Source organism: Hemicordylus capensis, chromosome 6, assembly GCF_027244095.1.
Source record: "Hemicordylus capensis ecotype Gifberg chromosome 6, rHemCap1.1.pri, whole genome shotgun sequence".
Classification (NCBI taxonomy): Eukaryota; Metazoa; Chordata; class Lepidosauria; order Squamata; family Cordylidae; genus Hemicordylus; species Hemicordylus capensis.
In genome coordinates, this window is record NC_069662.1 from 145,811,978 (window position 1) to 145,833,723 (window position 21,746).

General features: G+C 40.4%; 1 protein-coding gene across 4 annotated transcripts in view; it reads left to right on the forward strand.

Annotated features, from left to right (window-relative positions):
- Positions 1 to 17,893, forward strand: part of ZEB1 (zinc finger E-box binding homeobox 1) — a 112,234-nt gene extending 94,341 nt beyond the window's left edge. For all 4 annotated transcript variants that reach the window (XM_053261916.1, XM_053261917.1, XM_053261919.1 and 1 more), the window contains exons 6-9: positions 5,242 to 5,347; positions 7,212 to 9,019; positions 14,032 to 14,212; positions 15,391 to 17,893. In XM_053261916.1, the coding sequence (XP_053117891.1) occupies positions 5,242 to 5,347; positions 7,212 to 9,019; positions 14,032 to 14,212; positions 15,391 to 15,932 (2,637 nt within the window). In that variant the 3' untranslated portion in view covers positions 15,933 to 17,893. The remainder of the gene's footprint in view (positions 1 to 5,241; positions 5,348 to 7,211; positions 9,020 to 14,031; positions 14,213 to 15,390) is intronic.
- Positions 17,894 to 21,746: the final 3,853 nt, after the last annotated feature.

A 21,746-nucleotide genomic window follows, 5' to 3' on the forward strand; every position in this document is an offset into this window, starting at 1 on the left:
TTCCTTAATATAGGGAAGATTTACTGGTCTAATTTTCCTGTTTGGAATGTACTACAACTGTACCAACTTTTGTTCAAATCGGTTAGGCAGTCCACAAATTAGCCCACATGTGCCTCAACCATTTACACACCCACCATCTTGAACCAGGGTGGATAACATCATTATAAACTACACGGTTGAGATGTCCGTATGTGTCATTCAGTACAACTGTACCAAATTTGGTTCAAATCGGTTAGGTGGTCCACAATTTAGCCCTCTTAGTAATAGCAATAGCAATAGCACTTACATTTATATACCGCTCTATAGCCGAAGCTCTCTAAGCGGTTTACAATGATTTAGCATATTGCCCCCAACATTCTGGGTACTCATTTTACCGACCTCGGAAGGATGGAAGGCTGAGTCAACCTTGAGCCCCTGGTCAGGATCGAACTTGTAACCTTCTGGTTACAGGGCGGCAGTTTTACCACTGCGCCACCAGGGGCTCTTGCACCTCAAACGTCTACTCTTCTGCCATATTGAATCGGAGTGGATGACATCATTACAAACTACACTGTTGAGGTGTACCTATGTGTCCCTAGAACTGTACACAATTTGTTTCATATTGGTCCAGGTATTGCAAAAGTTGATGGCGGGGGACGGACACACACAGATAATGCCGGGTGATCTCATAAGCTTAGGCTAAAAATAAGTTTTTTTAAAAAAAATATGCTTGTGCATTAAATGATTCAGTCCTCAACAAATCTATAATATAGTTCAGCACATCTCTAATACAGTTCAAAATTATTTTAAACATGGGTTTTTCTCTGAATTCACCTGTGTCAGAATAAGGCATTTGCATACTGTCCAATGCAGCATGTGTGATCAGTGTAAATAGCATTGATGGAGTTACACCCCAGGGCAGGTCTGTGCCAACATAACATTGTGCAAATGCAGAACATCAAGTATTTCCATTGGACATCCTGTTGTTAGACTGTGTTTGTGCAACATTACTCTAGAGCAGGGCTGCTCAGCTTAGGCCCTCTTGCAGATGTTGGCCTACATTTCCCATAATCCCTGGCTATTGCCCACTGTGGCTGGGGATTATGGGAGTTGTAGTCCAAAAACAGCTGGGGGGCCTAAGTTGAGCAGGCCTGCTCTAGAGCAAAGCTATCTTGAGGCACAGCTCTGTCAATGCTGTTTGCACTGATGCAGCACTGCAGACAATGCTCCTATGAGAGTGAGAGTGTTTAACTTTCCAACTAAGAATCAGACTCCTATAAAAATGGAAGCTAAAAAAATTTCACATGCTATAGCTTTCTGGTTTTGAAATAGTATGAGTTAATTTTACACTCAACTTCCCTGTCACAATCACATTTATTAACAATCTGTGGTTTCACTAAGGCATTTTGTCTTGGTTGCAATTCTGTGGTAAACTGGTTTGGCCATAATTCAGTGGTGAAAACAAAATCTGTGTCTTATGTTTATATTCCATTAGTAATTTTCAGGCTGTGTACTTCTCTCCGAACATCTGTTGGTTTTAGAGGTTGTGATTGTGACCTGTGAAAACATGTTGTTGCCATGGTGGTCCCAAAGAATGAGTATGAGGATGGGTTACACTGTAACTTTTGTTAGGCCAACTTTTATAAGAGAAAGTTGATGTTTGGTATCTGCAGAAGGGCATAGCATAGAGGTATGTCTTCTCTACTGCATCTATGAAATGTTATTAAATGTGAAGAAAGGTTCTGAAAAACATTTTACTGTTTAAGAATCATGAAAGTTGTAGTTCAGGGTAATGGTCACTGCAGCTTATTCACCATGAAGATGCTAGAACAGCATGAGTGAATACATGTTTTTTGTGCAGATATCACATGTCAGATATGTTCTTGCAGACAACCAACATACAAGGTATATACAGTGTTGTACTGATCATATGGCCTTCATAAAACTGTGCTGTACTGTATTTCAGCATTTCTGTTGGACAGTTTCATTCTAAGGGCTAATACTCTAGAGCAGAGATTCTCAAGGTTGGGTCCCCAGATGTTATTGGACTTCAACTCCCATAATCCCCAACCAAAGGCCACAGGGAAAGCTAAGATAAAATACAAAAACATTTTAAAACTTTCCCTCCCTCTCTCTTTCTTCTTCTTCTTAAACAGCCTGGGTGAACAGAAAAGTCTTCACCTGGCATCGAAAAGAACTAAGTGATGATGCCAGACAAGCATCACTGGGGAGGCTGTTCCATAAATGGGGTGCCACCCCAATTACATATGTCTTTATTTCAAGCTAGTTGCATAAGTAATCTTGCATTATTACCTCAACCTTCTGGCAATGTAATGTTCTCTGTAATGTTTTCATCATGGAAATCTGGTCACTCTAGCTTTTCATTTAATACAATATAGTTGGCCTATGTCTAAACAGAAAATTAATGTGTGTGTGCGTTACACAATAAACCACGTAAACCTTTTGGCAGTTTTCTGAAATGTCAGTTTAGGGCAGAACTTTGGGAAATACCCATTTACGTTTAAACATAGATGAGTATTTGCAAGGATATAGCCCAGCCATAGATAAGCACTTAAAAGTTGGATTAATTTTAGTGACAGAATTAAGCACCTACTTAAATCCATGTTACCAGACATGAGACTTGAGAATGCTTGACTTTGGATGGCCTATGCATTAAGTAAATTAATGCTTGATGATATACACTACTAAAATTAACATTAATTCTGCACTAGCATTCTTCCTGTTGCTGGTTCGAATCCCCGCTGGTATGTTTCCCAGACCTATATCAGGCAGCAGTGATACAGGAAGATTCTGAAAGGTGTCGTCTCATACTGCATGAGAGGAGGCAATGGTAAACCCCTCCTGTATTCTACCAAAGGAAAACCTTAGGGCTCTGTGATCGCCAGGAGTCAAAACCGACTCGGCAGCACACTTTACCTTGACCTTAGTGTTCTTCACAATACTGTTTTTTTCCTGATATATACTGTTATTTTTTGTACAGCAAATACAAATTAAGAAAGTGTCAAACTACTTGTCATCGACATCAGCTATCAGAATGATACTGTAGTTTGGGTGATTTTCTGTAAGTGCCAAATAGATTGGGCACTGTGTTATGTCTAGTTACGTGGATGAGTAGTGTCTAATTGCTGAAGTGGAACAGGTTCTTTGTGGACAATTTGGGCCCTCTGATTCACTGCAACGTCCGAGGTAGCTGTTTTCTTCATGCTGAAGCAAATGGGGCAGTTTGTATGGCACTCCATCACTTCCATCCATTTTTCATGAAAAGACTTCTGTAATCCCTTGTTTGCAGATGCACAGTAGGCAAAATTGCCTGCCCACTTTCATTTGTACCCCCATGTGGTAGCCTGTTCTGAGTGCCTATGAATGGAGCCGTGGACATGCAGCTTCCACTTGTGTGGATGGGAGCTGTGGGTTGCTTTGAATCAGGAAAAGAAAGTTCAGTGGTTGACACACTTACTAAAAAAGTGGGTGCATAAGCAGCAGCTATGGAGATGCAGCAGGACTGCCCCTGCCACTCGGCCATGTACGCATTGTTCTGCAGTAGATGGAGTCGGCACTTCTTCCGGAGCACTTTCCTGTGCTCCCAAAGCCCTCTGTCAGAGTGGAGACATGCCGCGTAACATGATCTTGCTGTGAGAGGAACTGTGGGAGCACTGGAGAGTGCTCCAGAAAAAGTGCTCACTCCGTTACGGAGCAACATGCATGTTACAGAGGCAGATAGAGCGGTATTCCCATTGCACCCCTGTAGCCACTGCCGATACACCCACTTCATTAACCAGGATTTCAGCCAGTGATTCAAATCAAAATAGTGCAGCAAGTGCTCAGTGGAAAGGCACTTGATACATTTTTTCTTTCAGAAAGTTCCTGAAGGTGAGAAAGATTTTTAGAAACAACATTTTTATTGAAACATACTGGCTGACATCCTGACTAATCAACAGAGGATACAGCGGGAGTTGCATCCCCCAAGTAGGAAGCTGCTCTTAATGCAGCTGGAGGCATCACCACTTCCTAAGTTCACATATGGAGAGGGAGTTTTGCTGACCTTCCCTGCCTCTAGAAGCTCTGTGCCTTCCAAAAATATGCCCCTGAGGGCTGCACAGTCATCAGGGGCATATGTTTGGAAGGCACAGAGCACTTCCAGAGGCAATAATTCTGATCCCCCACCGCATCCACACTGCAGGTGGCAAAGTCTCTGGCTGCAAGGATGCAGCTCCTGCTCTATCCTCGGTTGGTTAGTCAGGATGTCAGCCATTAGATTTCGCTAGGCTAAAGATTGTAACTGTGAACCTAGCTAAATCCAATTAGATATGTGTTCTAATAAAAATGTTTTAAAGTAGAACTAATTTTTTCATAGATGCTGAAAATATCACTTGTTACTGAAACATATAAATATTCTATTTTAAGATCACATTTCTTAGCTATAGCTACCTTTCAGATTCATGTATCTCTAGGACAGGGCTGTACAACTTCAGCCCTCCAGCTGTTTTTGAACTACAACTCCCATAATCCCCAGTGACAATGGCTAATAGGGATTATAGGAGTTGTAGTCCAACATGTGCAGGAGAGCCGAAGCTGTGCAGCCCTGCTCTAGGGCTATATCACATCGCAGATACTGCAAACTGCGATGACAACATTGTAATGAGACAGCTCCACAGTTGTAGAACAACTTATTAATGCTGATTATTAGTTCTTTGTGAGCTCTACTAACTTTTAAAAATATGATTTGTGTGCATTTATTTGGAGAATGATTTGTGACTGAGTACATTTGTAACTGGACCATCTTCTCTAGAGCAGTCCTGTGATGTCGTTACATAAAGGAATTCAAGGCCAACAGTAAGAGCTGGAAGCATGTAAATGGAAAAATCAAGTAAAATGATTAAAATTTAAATAGGCTTTAATGTTTCTTTGTCTCATAACCCAGATTCTTTGGATGTCTTTTGCAAACAGAATACAGGCATGCCTTGCTGAATTTCATAGGCATGTAAAATGGCAATACCACTCTACCTGAAATTTTGATAAGAGGGCAGAATGATTTTTGTGGCTTATTTTTCTAACTTGTTTACTCACCTGTTTCTTACTAGTTTGTTTTTCACAAGCAATATCTTCAATCATTTGATTATTTTTTTAACTCTATTAAATTTTTACTTCATCTGTTTATTTTGCAAATAAAAGATTCTTTATATGCTTGTGTTGCATTACACCTCTTTGTTTTCTGACTGATCTGTGCATTCTGTTTTACAGAGACATGTGACTCAATCTAGTGGTAACCGAAAATTCAAGTGCACTGAATGTGGAAAAGCTTTCAAATACAAACATCACTTAAAGGAACACCTACGAATCCATAGCGGTAAATATCCCTTACTTTGCCAGGGTAGAATGTCATTTTAATTTTTTATAACCCTTGTAGTTATAACACTATCACTACTTATCTCCTTTAGTATAAATTATGTCTTATTTAAGGTGCTATACATAATTTGTCGGAGATCAGATAAAACAAAACAAAAATGCATATTAAGCAGCTAAGGAGACTCTGCACAGGTAAATTTACCTTACAGTATCTGAGCAGTTCTTCAATTGCGTGGCCACCATGTTGGCTAAATTACAGGGATGGCAATATGTTGTTTCTGTCATTGGATGCCTAGTGTTGTTTCTGACAAGTGCTGCTTCTTGTAATTGCAATTTTTTGGTTGGTTCCAAAAGTGCCTTCCCGTATGCAGAATGTATCCTGGAAAGACTGTTTTACACCTTGCACTACTGTGTTGTGTGAGAAAAGTGAAACTGAATCCAAAGATGCTATTTCGCTTGCACAACAGTTTGTGGCGCCTCTTGCTCAGGCAGAAGCACAAGAGCTGCTATATATAGCACTGCATGAACTCTTGTGAAAGCATTTGTTGAGCAGTGCTGGTTACTATTTTATTTCCACTGACAATTCTTGGCCAGCCCAGAGTCTATTGTAATCTAGTCATTTATAGCTGTCATCGTGCTTCATTTGGCTTAGATTTTTCCATTATTTTTCCATTTTTTCCATTATTTTTTAAACTCTCCTCTCCCCCCACCCCCTGCCTTTCTAAGGAGGTACACACAAGACAATATTACTTGTTCAGCTTAACTAATGTTGCCAACATTTCCAGCATGTTATAAACAGATCCTTTGGACATTTACCCTTTATGATGTGCAGATTTTCAAAACACATGGAATCCCGATCTTGTAAAGAAAATTAGTCACAATGCAACAAGAGTTAATGGTGATTACATCCCAATTTATGGAAATAAAGCACACAGTTAAATAATTTAACAGTTAATTGATTTCAGTGAGATTTAATAGTAACTAGTTTCCACTGGATTGGGCCCATTGTAATGTGTTTTTATGAAAGTTTTAATGCAGATTACTTCTAATGGTATAATACTTATTGATTTTTATTTTATTTGATTTGATTAATATACCACCCTTCCAAAAATGACTCAGGGCGGTTTACATATGTGCATATGAAGCTTACCATTATTTTAACATCTGGGAACTTTTAGGAGAGCTGGTGGGTAGAGATGTGCCCAATCAGGCTCAGGCAGCCGCAGATAGGGCGGGGACAGTTCTCCGAAGAAGCAGGTAAATAGGTCCTTACCTATTCCGCTGCCGCCCTGCTGCTTTTGTGGGTGCGGCACTGTTCCCTACAGCTTGCTCACAGTGGCAGCACGCACTTGGCCCTGTGAGTGCCGATACCATATGCAAGTGGCAGGGAACAGGCCTTTGGTAGAGTGATTGCTGCACCCACGAAAGTAGCAGGGCAGCAGTGGAGCAGGTAAGGACCTGATTCCTAAGGGAACCACTTCCGCCCTGCTGAACTGGTTTGGCTGCGGGTGCCCAAGCCAGTTCGATGTTTTCCCAAGGAGGCGCTGAACTGGTTCATTCATGCACATCCCTAATGTTGGGTCAATATTGGATGGGATCCAAAGTTGTACTTTCACATGTGGGGAATATGAAGGGGCTTTTCACTCACAAAAAGGCTGCTTTATGCCTTGCACTAGAGTGAAATGTTTAAAAAGTGAAAGTAAATTCAAAGTTGTTATTCCGCTTGCACCCTTGCTCAGGTGATTGAGGAATAACACTAGCAGCTATCTTCTTTCAATCCATAATTTCTTAATTATATTTGCTACATTATAATTTTTTCCCCTCTCTCTCTCTTTTCCCCTCATCACCGCCATTGGTATATTTAGGAGAGAAGCCATATGAGTGCCCAAACTGCAAGAAACGTTTTTCCCATTCTGGATCCTACAGCTCCCACATAAGCAGTAAGAAATGTATTGGTCTGGTGCCTGTGAATGGCCGAGCAAGATCTGGGCTCAAGACCTCTCAGTGTTCTTCCCCTTCCCTTTCTGCATCACCGGGTAGCCCAGCAAGACCACAGATCCGGCAGAAAGTAGAAAACAAGCCCTTACAAGAACAACTCCCCATTAACCAAATTAAAACTGAACCTGTGGATTATGAATTCAAGCCCATAGTGGTTGCTTCAGGAATCAACTGTTCAGCCCCTTTGCAAAATGGGGTTTTTAGTGGTGGTAGCCCATTACAGGCAACCAGTTCTCCTCAGGGTGTGGTGCAAGCTGTTGTTTTGCCAACCGTTGGTCTGGTGTCTCCAATAAGCATCAACTTAAGTGACATTCAGAATGTGCTCAAAGTTGCTGTAGATGGCAATGTTATACGGCAAGTATTGGAGAATAGTCATACCAACCTTACATCCAAAGATCAGGAAACAATCAACACTGCATCCATACAACAAGCTGGACATTCCCTCATTTCAGCTATCAGTCTTCCTTTGGTTGATCAAGATGGGACAACCAAAATTATCATCAACTATAGTTTGGAGCAACCTAGTCAACTCCAGGTTGTGCCACAGAATCTGAAAAAAGAAACTCCTGCCCCAACAAACAGCTGCAAAATTGAAAAGTTACCAGAAGACCTTAGGGTGAAGTCTGAAAAAGAAAAAAGCTTTGAAGGAGAGACCAATGATAGCACTTGCCTTCTTTGTGATGACTGTCCAGGAGATCCTAATGCACTTCAAGAATCAAAGCACTATGATATGAAAAATCCTACTCAGCCACCTCAGCTTAGTGGCGTAGAAGCTGAGAAGTCAGAATCCTCTGTTTCATCAGAAGCAGGGGAGGCTAACCTAACTCCTGGTCAACCCCCTTTAAAGAATCTTCTATCCCTCCTAAAAGCCTATTATGCATTAAATGCACAACCAAGCTCAGAAGAACTCTCAAAAATTGCTGATTCAGTAAATTTACCACTGGAGGTAGTTAAAAAGTGGTTTGAAAAAATGCAAGCTGGTCAAATTTCTGTACCATCATCTGTGCCATCTTCCCCTGAGCCTGACAAATCAAAAGGTTCTGTTGATAATGATGACCACGCAGGATGTACACCTGTGAATGAACACCAGGACAGCATATCTAATTCTGAAAGTCCCCTCAAAGCTGATAAACCACAGACTGTTTCAACAGGATCAACTCAGAATGGTTCACGAAGTAACACACCATCCCCATCACCTCTTAACCTCTCCTCATCTAGAAATTCACAGGGTTATGTGTACCTTAATGAGGGTGCCCAGGAAGAGCCACAAATAGAACCTCTTGACCTTTCACTACCAAAGCAACATGGAGAATCTTTGGAACGATCTACTATAACTAGTGTTTACCAGAACAGTGTTTATTCTGTCCAGGAAGAACCTTTGAACTTGACTTGTGCAAAAAAAGAACCACAAAAGGACAACAGTATTACAGACTCTGAAACAGTTGTAAATGTAATCCCACCAAGTGCCAATCCCATTAATATTGCTATACCTACCGTCACTGCCCAATTACCTACAATTGTTGCCATTGCTGACCAGAACAGTGTTCCATGCTTAAGAGCACTTGCTGCCAATAAGCAAACCATTCTTATCCCACAGGTAGCTTATACTTATTCAACCACAGTTAATCCTACCATTCAAGAAACACCAAAACCGATGCAGGCCAATGGAAGTCAGGTACCTAAGCAGATTTATGTTTATATATCATTTAGCATATATTTGTTTATATGTAATGATGTTTACATATGATGAGGCAGATGTAAAACGTAAAAGATAGCAGACTATGGTTGGAAAAATAGTATTCATTTTATTAATATTAGATTAGCAGTACATGGCCAATAAAAGGTATTTAATTTACTGTATAAGCAAAGGTTAGACTTGTCTCTCCCATATGCTAGATGTCATTTAATTATAGCACATGGAGTAGACAGTCGAGCATCTGAGAGGGGGGTTCCAGTTTCTCCACTGCTTCCCTTGGAGATGCCCAAAGGTATGCTTGACAAGTCTTCAGGATTCTCCTACATTACACATGCACCATCCTACACTTCAGAGCTCCTGCAGTGATTATGTTGCACATATGCTTGATCTCTATGTGTGTTATATTCTGGAGCACTTGTAAAAGTACCTAAATGATGCACATAGCATGTGGGATATTTCTTTGTGGTGTCTCCACAGACCATCCCTCTGTTGTTCTGTAGATAATAGGCAGGATCCACACAAAGTTAGTCATGACTACGCACCATTGAAATAAATGAAGCAAGCTAGTCATGGCTAACTTAAATCCCATTAATTTTAGTGGGATTTAATTATGTCTGGTTTAGTCTGGATCCTGCCCTATTGTAATTAAGGATGTGGCAAATATTCTCTAGTTTTATGTATGTATGTATGTATGTATGTATGTATTTATTTATTTATTTATTTATTTATTTATTTATCAGTCATATTCGTATACTGCTTGATATGTAAATCTCTAGGCAGTGCACAGATCCCAACATTAAAATCACAGGTCAAAATACATAAAACATGATAAAAACAATATAAAACAAATTATTAAAATTATTAAAATTCTAACTAAAAGCTTGCAAGAACTGGAAAGTCTTGGGGGTCTTCCTGAAAACAAACAGAGAAGGAGATGCTCTTATTTTGACAGGGAGCATATTCCAAAGCCCTGGGGCAGCCACAGAGAAAGCTCAGTCCCGAGTCGTCACCAGACACGCTGGTGGCAACCATAACCGGACCTATTCAGAAGATCGTAAAAGTCGGGAGAATTCATGACAAAGGAGGCACTCTCTTAAATAACCTGGTCCCAAGCCGTTAAGGGCTTTATAGGTAATAACCAGCACTTTGTATTTCACTTGGAAACATATCGGCAGCCAGTGCAGTTCTTTCAAAATCGGTGTTATATGGTCCCTTCATGTTGTCCCAAAGACCAGTCTGGCTGCCGCATTCTGTACCAATCGTAGTTTCCGGACTACGTACAAAGGCAACCCCACGTCGAGTACATTACAGTAGTCAAGTCTGGAGGTTACCAGCATATGTACCACTGTTTTAAGGTCATTTACCTCTAGAAATGGCCGTAGCTGTCATATCAGCTGAAGCTGATAAAAAGAGCTCCTGGCCACTGCCTCAGCCTGAGAAACCAGGGAGAGCTTTGGGTCCAGGAGCACTCTCAAGCTACATACCTGATCTTTCAGGTAGAGTGTAATCCCATTCAGAACAGACAGATCTAGAACATCTCTTGGGTCCCAACCCCCCACAGCCAGTACTTCTGTCTTATTTGGATCCAACTTCTATTTGTTATCCCTCATCCAGCCCATTACTGCTTCCAAGCAGGCATTTAGGGAAGATATGCCATTTCCTGATGAGGTCAGGTTTTGATACTCATCTAAAAAATTTTATGTTGGAACATACCTGAGCAAATTATGGAAAAGGTACTGACTTTGCCAAATATTTGTGGCATGTTGAGGATGTTTGGTGCCCTCTCCCATTGCTACTTCATCTCAGCACAATTTTTATTCTCTTTCTTCGCCCTTACTAGCTAACATACTCACTAACAACGCAGATGCATGCCAGGAAGATGTGCCCACATTACAGAGAATATCCTAGCTGCACAGTGCAAAGGATGGGAGGCACAGTTTTATCTGGTTTCTGTTTCCCTCAGAAATGTCCTGCACCAGTATATCCCTGAGGGTCACACAGCCCTTGGGAATATATTTCCATGTAGCACGGGACACTTCTGGGAGAAGTAGAGATTGGAGAAAATCTCACACACACACACACACACACACACACACACACACACACCCCATGCTATACAAGCATATACTATGTGCTGCATGCTGCAATACTCTGGAAGCTCTCTGAAGCATGGGCAAATCTTCCTGGTGTACATTTGCTTTGTTAGTGAGGATGTCAGCCATGCTCTTTAGCCTCATTTGCCCACGGTCCCTATGTCAATGTGTGCCTGTGATTAGGGGTGTGCATTTTGGAATTTTCTCATTTCGATTTGTATCCAAATCGAAACACCCCTGTTTTGTTTTGTACCCAAATTTTCAGAATCCGAATCACCCCTGTTTTGTTTTGTAGCCAAATTTTCAGAATCCAAATCCGAATTAATTTGGATTCTTAAAAAGGGTCCCAGGGCAAAAAGAGTGGGTGGTGGTAGTGTCCAATGGGTGGAAGCTACCACCCAAATTTCAAAGGAATTGGGCAAAGGGCTGGGTTTTTTTGTGAATTTTTAAAGTTTACGCATCTTTAAGAATTTTCCCATAGGGAATAATGGGGAATCCAGCAAATGTATCGCTTCACATCGAGGGGAAAGGGGTGGCCCAGAGCGGAGTGTTGTGGATAGTATTGCCCAATGAGGGCAAGGAAACTACCAGAATTATTTCAAAGGAACTGGGCAAAAGGCTGATTTTTTTGTGTTGTTGACGTTTATGTGTTTTTAAGATTTCTCCCATGAGGAATAATGGAGTTTGGGGGGCACTGGGGTTGCCCAGAGCAAGGGGTTGTGTAGTGCACATAGGGTGCCAACCGCCCCCATACCCACAAGCCCGTGGGGTACTGGGTTTTATTGTTTCTGAGGTGTTCAGTGTAAATTCTCTGGTAGCATATGCGATTTTCAGTGAAAAACAAGAATCCACTCTCATATGCTACCAGAAAATCTACACTCAGAACACCACAGAAACTACAGAACCCAGCACCCCATGGGTTAGCAACCCTTCCCCTGGCCAATGTGGAGTCAGTAAAGAGTGGCAAGAAGCAAAAGAGCCAATGGGGAACAAGGAGGGAATAGTCAGCAGGTCAGCCCATGCTTCAGGCCTCCGATCGGAAGACTGGAAGGGCGGGAAATTCAAAGAGATGTCAAACACAAACTGGAGACTGACTCAGAGATCACCACAAAATGGAGGTCCAAAACAACAAAACGTTTTGTAGCCGAAACAGGGACGTTGTGTTTTGTATACAAAACTTTTGGCTCTGGGAAAAGGGTGTTTTGTTTTGCCTACAAAACATCCGAAATGGGCTCTTTTGGGTACAAAACATCTTGTATCCGAAACGTTTCGCACATCCCTACCTGTGATGTCATCTAGACATATCATCAGCATGATTTGGGTCATCACAGCTACTCAAATTAAAAAGTAGTGAGGGCAAAGAAGAATAGCTCTATTCAGAAATTATGTTGAACACTCATACAAGTGTACAGTATACCCAGGTACAGTATGTTGAACAGAGCTACAAGAATACACTTCAAATCTGTACCATGCATTTGAGTGAACTCAGGTTCACTTTTATGATGAATGCCGCTACAGTCATTCACACAAAAACATGTACATCTGTACACCTGTACAACATAATGTCTATGAATTGAATATGTTACCTAGGATGTACCCAACTGATTAGTAAGGTCTCTTACAGACATCACAGCAAGATCTCCACAGACACAGCTCCTAGCAAATTCTTCCCCTCCATGGCACAGCCTCCCAGCCACAGACTGGAGCTATAGGAGACTGCCAGACAGCTTGCAGGAGGGAGCCTCCGCACAGTCCAAGTAGAAATAACCCGAGTACGAGACTGACCCAGGCTGCTGTATGTCAAGTTAGGAGACATGGGGAGAAGGGCTTCCCTTCCCATGATCTGTGATACAGTAACACACCTGGCAACCTAGGGGCTGAGTGAGGATGCTGGCTGATCATGTCTCCAGTCCCAGGTCCCTCTTTGTATTGCTCTCTTGGCACTGGCTGGGGACAGAACTCTGACAATTGAATCTAATAAATGAAGACTTCGTAGTACTACATAAAGATTACTTTAGATTCCCCACCCACCATCACCACAATATAACTAATATTCTCCATGTCGCTTTCTTGTATCATTGATCCAAATCTAAATGTAATCTTAAATTATTAAGAAAAGAGAAATTTTGTACATAGCACAATGCAATGTAATGTAATGATTACATCATCATAAAATAGGTTGCCAGAATGTTTTTGAGGTGTCTTAGCTTGATATCATTAGAATATGCTTGTTTAGGCAATAATAAAAATGGGGTTTGCCTTAATGGTTGAAGATGAACTTTTAGCATGGATGTGTTAGAAATGCATACAGATTTTTGGAGAAGAAAATAATCAGTTTTTAAACACTAATATGTTTATAATGGGCAGGATCCAAACTTAAATTAGTAATGATTAGGCATCATTGAAATAAATGAAACAAGTTTAGTCATGCCTGAATCTGAATCCCACCTAGTGCTTACAGTGCCTTGGGAAGAGAGGGAGGTTTGTTCCTGATAAATTTCTGATAAAAATCTGATAAATCACAGATATTGTACGTCACCGTTAAAAACGTTTAAGAGATCATAATGAGCATACAGCCCAATTACCTTATTGCATTTTTTCAGTCTGTAATGATGTTCCTTATAAAAGCGCTCTCTCTCGCTCTCAAAAAAAAGCTTTTTTGGTGCTTGGAAACCTATTCTGCGGGCAAGTTTTTAACCTAAATATCTGCTGCTCTATGAGATGCAGATGCTCATGGCCTTCCAGTTATTAGCAAGTTGGAATGCTTGCTACATAAATGTTGAATGAAATGTTACCGAAGTGCAGTAACTGATAAGTGTTCAGTTGCTTTTTATTATACCACCTATTGCATGCGTTGCATTTTAATAGGTTTAAGAATGTTACTCCTTGATTTTTTAGGATGAAAGACAAGACACTAGCTCTGAAGGAGTTTCAAATGTGGAGGATCAGAATGATTCTGATTCCACACCACCGAAGAAGAAGATGAGAAAGACAGAAAATGGAATGTATGCTTGTGATTTGTGTGACAAAATATTCCAGAAGAGTAGCTCACTCTTGAGACATAAATATGAACACACAGGTATGTGAATAGGAACATAAATGACTGAAGATACTTTGGCCCCTCTCACAGTGTAGTCATAGTCAACTAATCACAGGTAATGGCTGATGGCTTCAGATGGAGATATGCATTGCCATTCCCATCAAGACACCTCTAGACACTCCAGTAGGTAAAGGTAAAGTGTACCGTCAAGGCGATGCCGACCCCTGGTGACCACAGAGCCCTGTGGTTGTCTTTGGTAGAATACAGGAAGAGTTTACCATTGCCTTCTCCCGCGCAGTATGAGATGATGCCTTTCAGCTTCTTCCGATATAGCCGCTGCCTGATATAGGTGTTTCCCATAGTCTGGGAAACATAGCAGCAGGGATTCAAACCGGCAACCTCTGGCTTAGTAGTCAAGCCATTTCCCCACTGCTTAGATAATCTATGCATATGGGGAGGCAAATCCAGATGTGGGTCCTGGCTACATGTAGAAGGCTGCTGACACAGATTTGGTTAACTGAATCAGGGTGCTTATCAAAAGTGTGACGTATCTAATTCATTAATTTTAATTATGAGGAATACTTAGGAAATAACAAGTAATTCTCTGTGCTTGGAGCTTAAAGGAGGAGAGACCATAATGACTGATTGAATTAGCTCTGGGCAGCAGCAGAGGGGCCTCTCAAAGAGTTACATAGGAAGCTGCCATATACTGAGTCAGACCATCAGTCCATCTAGCTCAGTATTGTTCTACACAGATTGGCAGCGGCTTCTCCAAGGTTGCATGCAGGTGAGTCTCTCAGCCCTATCTTGGAGATGTCAGGGAGGGAATTTGGAACCCTCTGCATTACTCATGCAGATGCTCTTCCCCGAGTGGCCCCATCCCCTAAGGGGAATATCTTACAGTGTTCACATGTAGTCTCCCATTCATATGCAAACCATAGCAGATCCTGCTTAGCAAAGAGAACAATTCATGCTTGCAGCCACAAGAGCCGCTCTCACAAGCAATTGTTGTAGTGTCAGCTAGTTAAAGTTACTTTTGTCTTATAGTGAAGCAGTTTGTGGTTCAAAAAAGCAGAGATGTGATTTAAGAAATATTCCTGCTGTGGGGACAAGGTCTCCTTCATGGACACCCAGGACCTCTGCATGTGAATGCAGTGCTCAGGTTCCAAGTCAGCTGCTACAAACACAGACATTCAGGTTACTGTTTTCTTTTTCAGGTAAAAGGCCTCATGAGTGTGGGATCTGCAAAAAGGCATTTAAACACAAACATCATTTGATTGAACACATGCGACTGCATTCTGGAGAAAAGCCCTATCAATGTGACAAATGTGGCAAGCGCTTTTCGCACTCGGGGTCTTACTCTCAGCACATGAATCACCGCTACTCCTACTGCAAAAGGGAAGCAGAAGAACGTGACAGCACTGAACAGGAAGAGACAGCACAGGAGCGCCTAAGTAATGAGCATGCAGGGGCTGGGGCTTCTCCTTCACAGCTCGACTCTGATGAGAGGGACAGCTTAACAAGGGAAGAGGAGGAAGACAGCGAAAAAGAAGAGGAGGAAGATGAAGACAAAGAGATGGATGAACCGCAAGAAGAAAAGGAGGGTGGTAAATTACAGGAGGAGGAGGAAGAAGAAGAAGTAGAAGAAGAAAAAACTGAAGGTAGCATGAAGGATGATGGAGCTGTAAATGAAGAAAGCAGTGAACAAGTTATACAGAAAGAGGAGCAAGTGTCAGAAGAAGAAACAAAGAAAGCTTAGCTGATAATGTGGTGTTGTACAACGAAAAGAAATCCAACTGGTTATGAAGGTTGTTCTATACTCTACATGCTTTTTATGGAAGCACAGTAGCCTGTGCACTGTGATTCCTGTTCACTACTGTGTAACAAAAATGAAAAAGAAAAAAAAAACCAGAAAATATAAATATATATATATATATATATCCAGGTGTGCCTGAACCTCAAACCTAGTAATTTTTCACAGTTTTCAAAGTTAGGAGCAAGTTTGTGAAATGAAACAGTTTAGATGAACATGGTGACTCTGGAAGCAAAGATTTAACATGTTGTAGGAAACATGTTTTATTTGATATGTGTTGGACATCAGTTTGTTTTTGTCAGTATTAATTTTTTCATTCTTTTTGTTGGTTTAATTTTTCAACTGTACAATTGGGAGAGATTTATGTTTTGTTTTGTTTTTAATTTTATCAGTGAAACAATTCTGCTAATTCCGCTTCAGTATTTTATTATATTTTTAAAATGTGAGAACTTCTGCACTACAGAATTCCCTTAAGCAGAAAGGTATGATGCAGTTCCAAACAGTGCTTGACTACCTTTGTAAATTCAGCTTAGAAGGTAGCAGTTTATAACATTTAGATGTTGTTAGTAGAACATGTTCTCATTTAAAGTGTATTGTTAGCCTTAAGGAAGCAGCTGATAGAAGAACTGAAGTTTCTTACTCATGTGGTTGAAAATGTAGTTTGAAAAGATTGTGGTGGAGTTCTGATTGCAGGGACTAACAGTGTTAATACTGGTGAGGACAGCCAAGTTGTCAAAATCAGTGTTTGTAATTGTGTCTGAAGTATGTAGTAAAAAGTATGAAGGATATGACATGAAGCTTTGTATCTCCTTTGGCCTTATGCAAGACCTTGTGTGCTGTAAGTGCCATTTCTCAGTATTTTAAAAGGCTTTGACCAGCCTTTCTCCAATGTGTGGCCTACAATAACTAGCATTTGTATTAAACTTCTGTAAACTAAATCATGGGGGGGGGGGACACTCAGCCATCAGATATGTAAAAGCACTGGTACATTTCATAATATAATTCTTCAGTATTATTGTGTTTTCTTTAATTACTTACTTGGAGAATTTCTCTATAGTAATTACGAAGGGAAATTTCTAATCTACTTTATTGGTTCTCCTAATTTCAGACACATACATGACATATTATTGGGCTCATAAATGTTTTCAAATGTTAGTTATTCTGGACCCCATTTATTGACAATGTTAGCTGATTTTAACCTATCAGTATTATTTTATTTCTTTTAGTTTATAGATCTGTGCAACATTTTGTACTGTATGTTTTCAAACCTGGCAGTATTAATACCCTTCTTACTGACATATGTACCTTTTTAGTTTTAGAAAACTTTTATATTTATGTGTCTTATTTTTATATTTCTTTATTTATTACACAGTGTAGTGTATAATACTGTAGTTTGTATTAATACAATAATATATTTTAGTATGAAAATTTGGAAAGTTGATAAGATTTAAAGTAGAAATGCAATTGGTTCTCTTGCATTGAGATTTGATTTAACAGTGTTATGTTAACATTTATACTTGCCTTGGACTGTAGAAGAGAAGAATTAAAATGGGAATGTATCAATTTTACAATTGCAATCAGTTCATTTTACCTTTTCCCAGTTTTTAATATAAAGCTCTTAAATTTTGAAATTCACTGTATGACTAATAGCATGATGCTCTGCAGTTTTATTAAGAGATTAGCCTAACCATAAAACACTCATTTCCTTAGGTAAGCCAAGCTAGAATAATCTTCTAAGTGTTGGGAACAATGTTTAACATTTCTGTGCCAATTTGTTCCTGTATTCATGTATGTGAGTTACAAATCTGAAACTTCTTTTTTTTTTTAAGTTCCTTGTTACATCATGGTCATTTTCTAGTTTTCTACCAGACTCCCCATCTCACAATAAAAAGCGTCAACAAGCCTGACTTACTGTCATTATTGTAGTGATAAATAATATAAGGAGATTATGTTTTGACATACTTCTGTGAAAAATCACTGAGGCTGTGTACAGATGATTATTGTTGTAGAGCTACAGGAGTGACTTTCCCCTTACTGCTACCAAGGCAAGGCACTAGCTCTGGCTCCAGTGCGGATAGCTTGTTACCTAGACAGGTATAATGGGGGGAGCAGAGGGAGATGGTCCTTTGGAGCTTTGCTCTCTTTTCCCAACTCTGATCGCTTCCTGTAGTCCCATAGGTGGTAAAATCAGCTGCATACTAACATGGCTTTCCCCCTCCAGTCATTTCCACTTTAAAGGAAAGGTTTGCCATTTTTCTTTAGAAGATCTAATGAGCTTTTTAATGTTCACACTGGGTCAGGTCACACAATACTTACCCCTCAGTCTGCCCCATCACATATCCTTCCATTCACCCAATGCATTGTCCCTGCACGTCCATGCAAGGCAGAACATGCAAAAGCTGCTTACTACTCAAAATCCAGTGCATGTAGTCTAAAAATGTGTGGGTTTCCAGATTCAGTGAAGGAAATCAACCAGGCAATTTTATCTTGTGTTGGATTTTTTCGTACATATTGGTATTTGCATACTCCATCACCACATGTAGGTGGCATCAGCATCCTGAGTGGATGAGGAAAGCAGGCATGCTTGCATTGTACCAAACTGGGAGGTAAGTATTGTCTGATCTGGATTATGCTGAAAACCTTTCAAACCAGTCTAATGCTCCAGACTTTGAGGAGGAAGGACAATTGCTTAACATGGGCATTACCCAATAGATGAGTTCAAAGGGCACACCAAAAATGTGCACTAATTTATTGCAGCAGTACTAGGCATGCTTCTGGCAGCTTACTCCAGTTTTTCCAGGGGACAACTCAGAAATATTATGAGACCCCACAAAACTTCACTTGACTGAGGACCATAGGAAGACATAAAAATGAACGTGTGTACCTGAAGCAATAATGAATCCAAGTTCTGAAAGGTATCACCCGTGCACTGCCTCAGACATCGCTTTGCTTGTGTGCAGATAATCAGTTTGAGCCTGCTGAGGAACAGATCTATACAACAAGCATATGTTGTACGTGGGCAACTGGATTACTTTAGTGGTTTAGTGGGTTTTATGAGGTCAGCAGCTAAAGTAGCAACCATGAATCTACTGCTCTTGGGATGTTTTTCTTGGATTTTAGATTTGTAAGAATTTCTAAGCAAAATCTTGCTGGATTACCATTTAAAGTGATTCTATGTCTTAGTTTTCTTGTTTGAACATATTACAGAACACTGCTGAGCTTTGGATAGGAAATGAAGCAATGTTCCTGCTGTACAAAAATGAAAGGAGTATAAATTTTCTAAAATTACAATATGCTTTTTAAATGTACAAATATTATAAAAAATACTGTAAATTAATTGTTCTTTTCTTATATCATTTACTGACCACCAAAATTGTTTTGATGAATTTACGTTGTGTCATTGTACATTGTGTCCTGCCCCATTTCATGCCATTTTACCAGTAACAAGCATCCATAGCATGCTGTTCTTGTATAGGAGAATTTATTTTGAAGATTATACAGTACACACGCACCCAACATAGTAGGTGTAAATGGCTGCTTAATATACTCACTGAGCTTTAAAAACAAAAACAAAAACCACCACCAGGCACTTTCCCTTACCGTAGATATAAACACAGAATTTGTATTTCAACAGCAATGGTAAATTGGCTTTGAATGTGTTTGTATCATAACACACGATGTTTAGAACTGATTCAAGAGGAAGGGCCGTAGCTCAGCAGCCAAGTACAAGCCTTGCAAACAGGTGGTCCCAGGTTTAGACCCTGGCATCTCCAGGTTGGGATGGAAAAGATCCCTGTCTGAAACCCTTAGACATTAATGAGCTAGATGGACCAATGACCCAACAGTATGAGGCAGCTTCATATTTTCTGTGAAGTAGGTAAGGCAAAGAGATGACTAAGCCAATAACAATATAGAGTACTTAAAGCCCAAGTTCACTAGTTTAATGGACAAGATAACAGACCTGCTGGATCAGGCCGAGATGTATCTAGTTCAACATCCTGTTTCTCACAATGGCCAACCAGATGTCTCTGGGAAGTCCGCCAACAGGCGATGGGTATAGCTCTCTGCCCCTGTTGCTCCCCTGAACTGGTATTCACAGGTATACTGTGCCTGAACCTGGATGTAGCATCATGACTAGTAACCACTGATCAGCTTGTTCTTCATGAAGTTGCCTGATCCTCATTTAAAGCCATTCAAACTAGTGGTTGTCACCACATCTTGTGGCAAAAAAATTCCATTGATTAATTATGCTCTGTGTGAAGAAGTACATCGTTTTGCCCTTACTAAATCTCCCATCAGTTTCATTGGATGACCTCTTAATTCTGTGTGCCGCAGCAGGGAGGCAACTTGCCTAGGGAGCAAGAGACTGTTAGTTCAAATCCCTGCCGGTATTTTCCCCAGATTATGGGAAACATCTATAATGGGCAACAGCGATATAGGAAGTTGCTGAAAGGCATCATCTCATACTGCATGGGAGGAAGCAATGGTAAACCCCTCCTGTATTCTACTAAGGAAACCACATGGCTCTGTGGTCACAGGAGTCGACACCGACTTATCAGCACAGTCTTTCCTTTCATTTTTGATCTACTTTGTCCACGGCATTCATAAGTTTATAAGCCTTAATTGTGACCCCACACACACACACACACACTTCACTGCTTATTTTTAAAATTAAAATGGCCCACATACTGTAGCCTTTCCTTGTAGAGAAGGTGTTTCAGCCCTCTGATTATATTTGATTGCCCTCTTCTGCACCTTTTCCCAGTTCCACAATATCCTTGGTGAAATGCAGCAGTTCCAATTCCACCGCTATCCAAAGACCCACAGCTCAAACCTCATCAATGTGTTTGAGGAGTTGGGAGTTCTTAATGAGCATCAATTTACACTTATTTGCAGTGAATCATTTGCTATTTTATTGTTCATTTAATCCAGTTTGGAGAGAGCCTTTTGGAGCTCTTTGCAATCCATTTTAATTTTCACCTCATTGAATAGTTTGGTAGCATCTGCAAACCTGGCCACCTCACCGCTTACTTCTAATTCCAGTTCACGTATTAACAAGTTAAACAGCACCTGTCCCAGTACAGATCCTTGGGAGCCCAGAACATGTTTCACTTTCAGTTTATTCCCACTCTCTGCTTCCTGTTCTTTAACTAGTTACCAATGCATAAAAGGACTTGCTCTCTTGTCCAGTGATTGCTAAGTTTATTCAGGAGCCATTGGTGAGAGATTTTGTCAAAATCTTTTTGGAAGTAGAAGTATACAATATCATCTCCATCCATATGCCCGTTGCCACTCTAGAAGAAAAGGATATACTTAATATGTAGTACACTGCCTAGCCTCCTTGGAGGGAGAGCGGGATATATGTAAAAATGTAATAAAAGCTTGGTAAGGTAGGACTTACCTTTCCAAAAGTCATGCTGATTCTCCTTCAACAAGGTTTGTTCTTCTATATGCATGATCATTAATTAAACTTTCCACAAATTTACCTGGGACATTAAACTAAACAGCCTGTAATTTCCTGGATCCATTTTTTAAAAAACAGTGTTACGACTATGGGTAACAACATGGGTAGGACAGCTTTTCCTCCTACCTTAGTCAAATGCTGTGTATGAAAACTGGGTAGGACCTTTCCTCTTATCTTCATTCCAAACAATCACTTCTCCTTCCTCCTACCTAGTTGTTTGCTCCCACAGAGCCAAAAATTGGGAGCATACACAGTTCCCAAACCTGGGTAGGACACTTGTCCTACCCAGTTTTTGA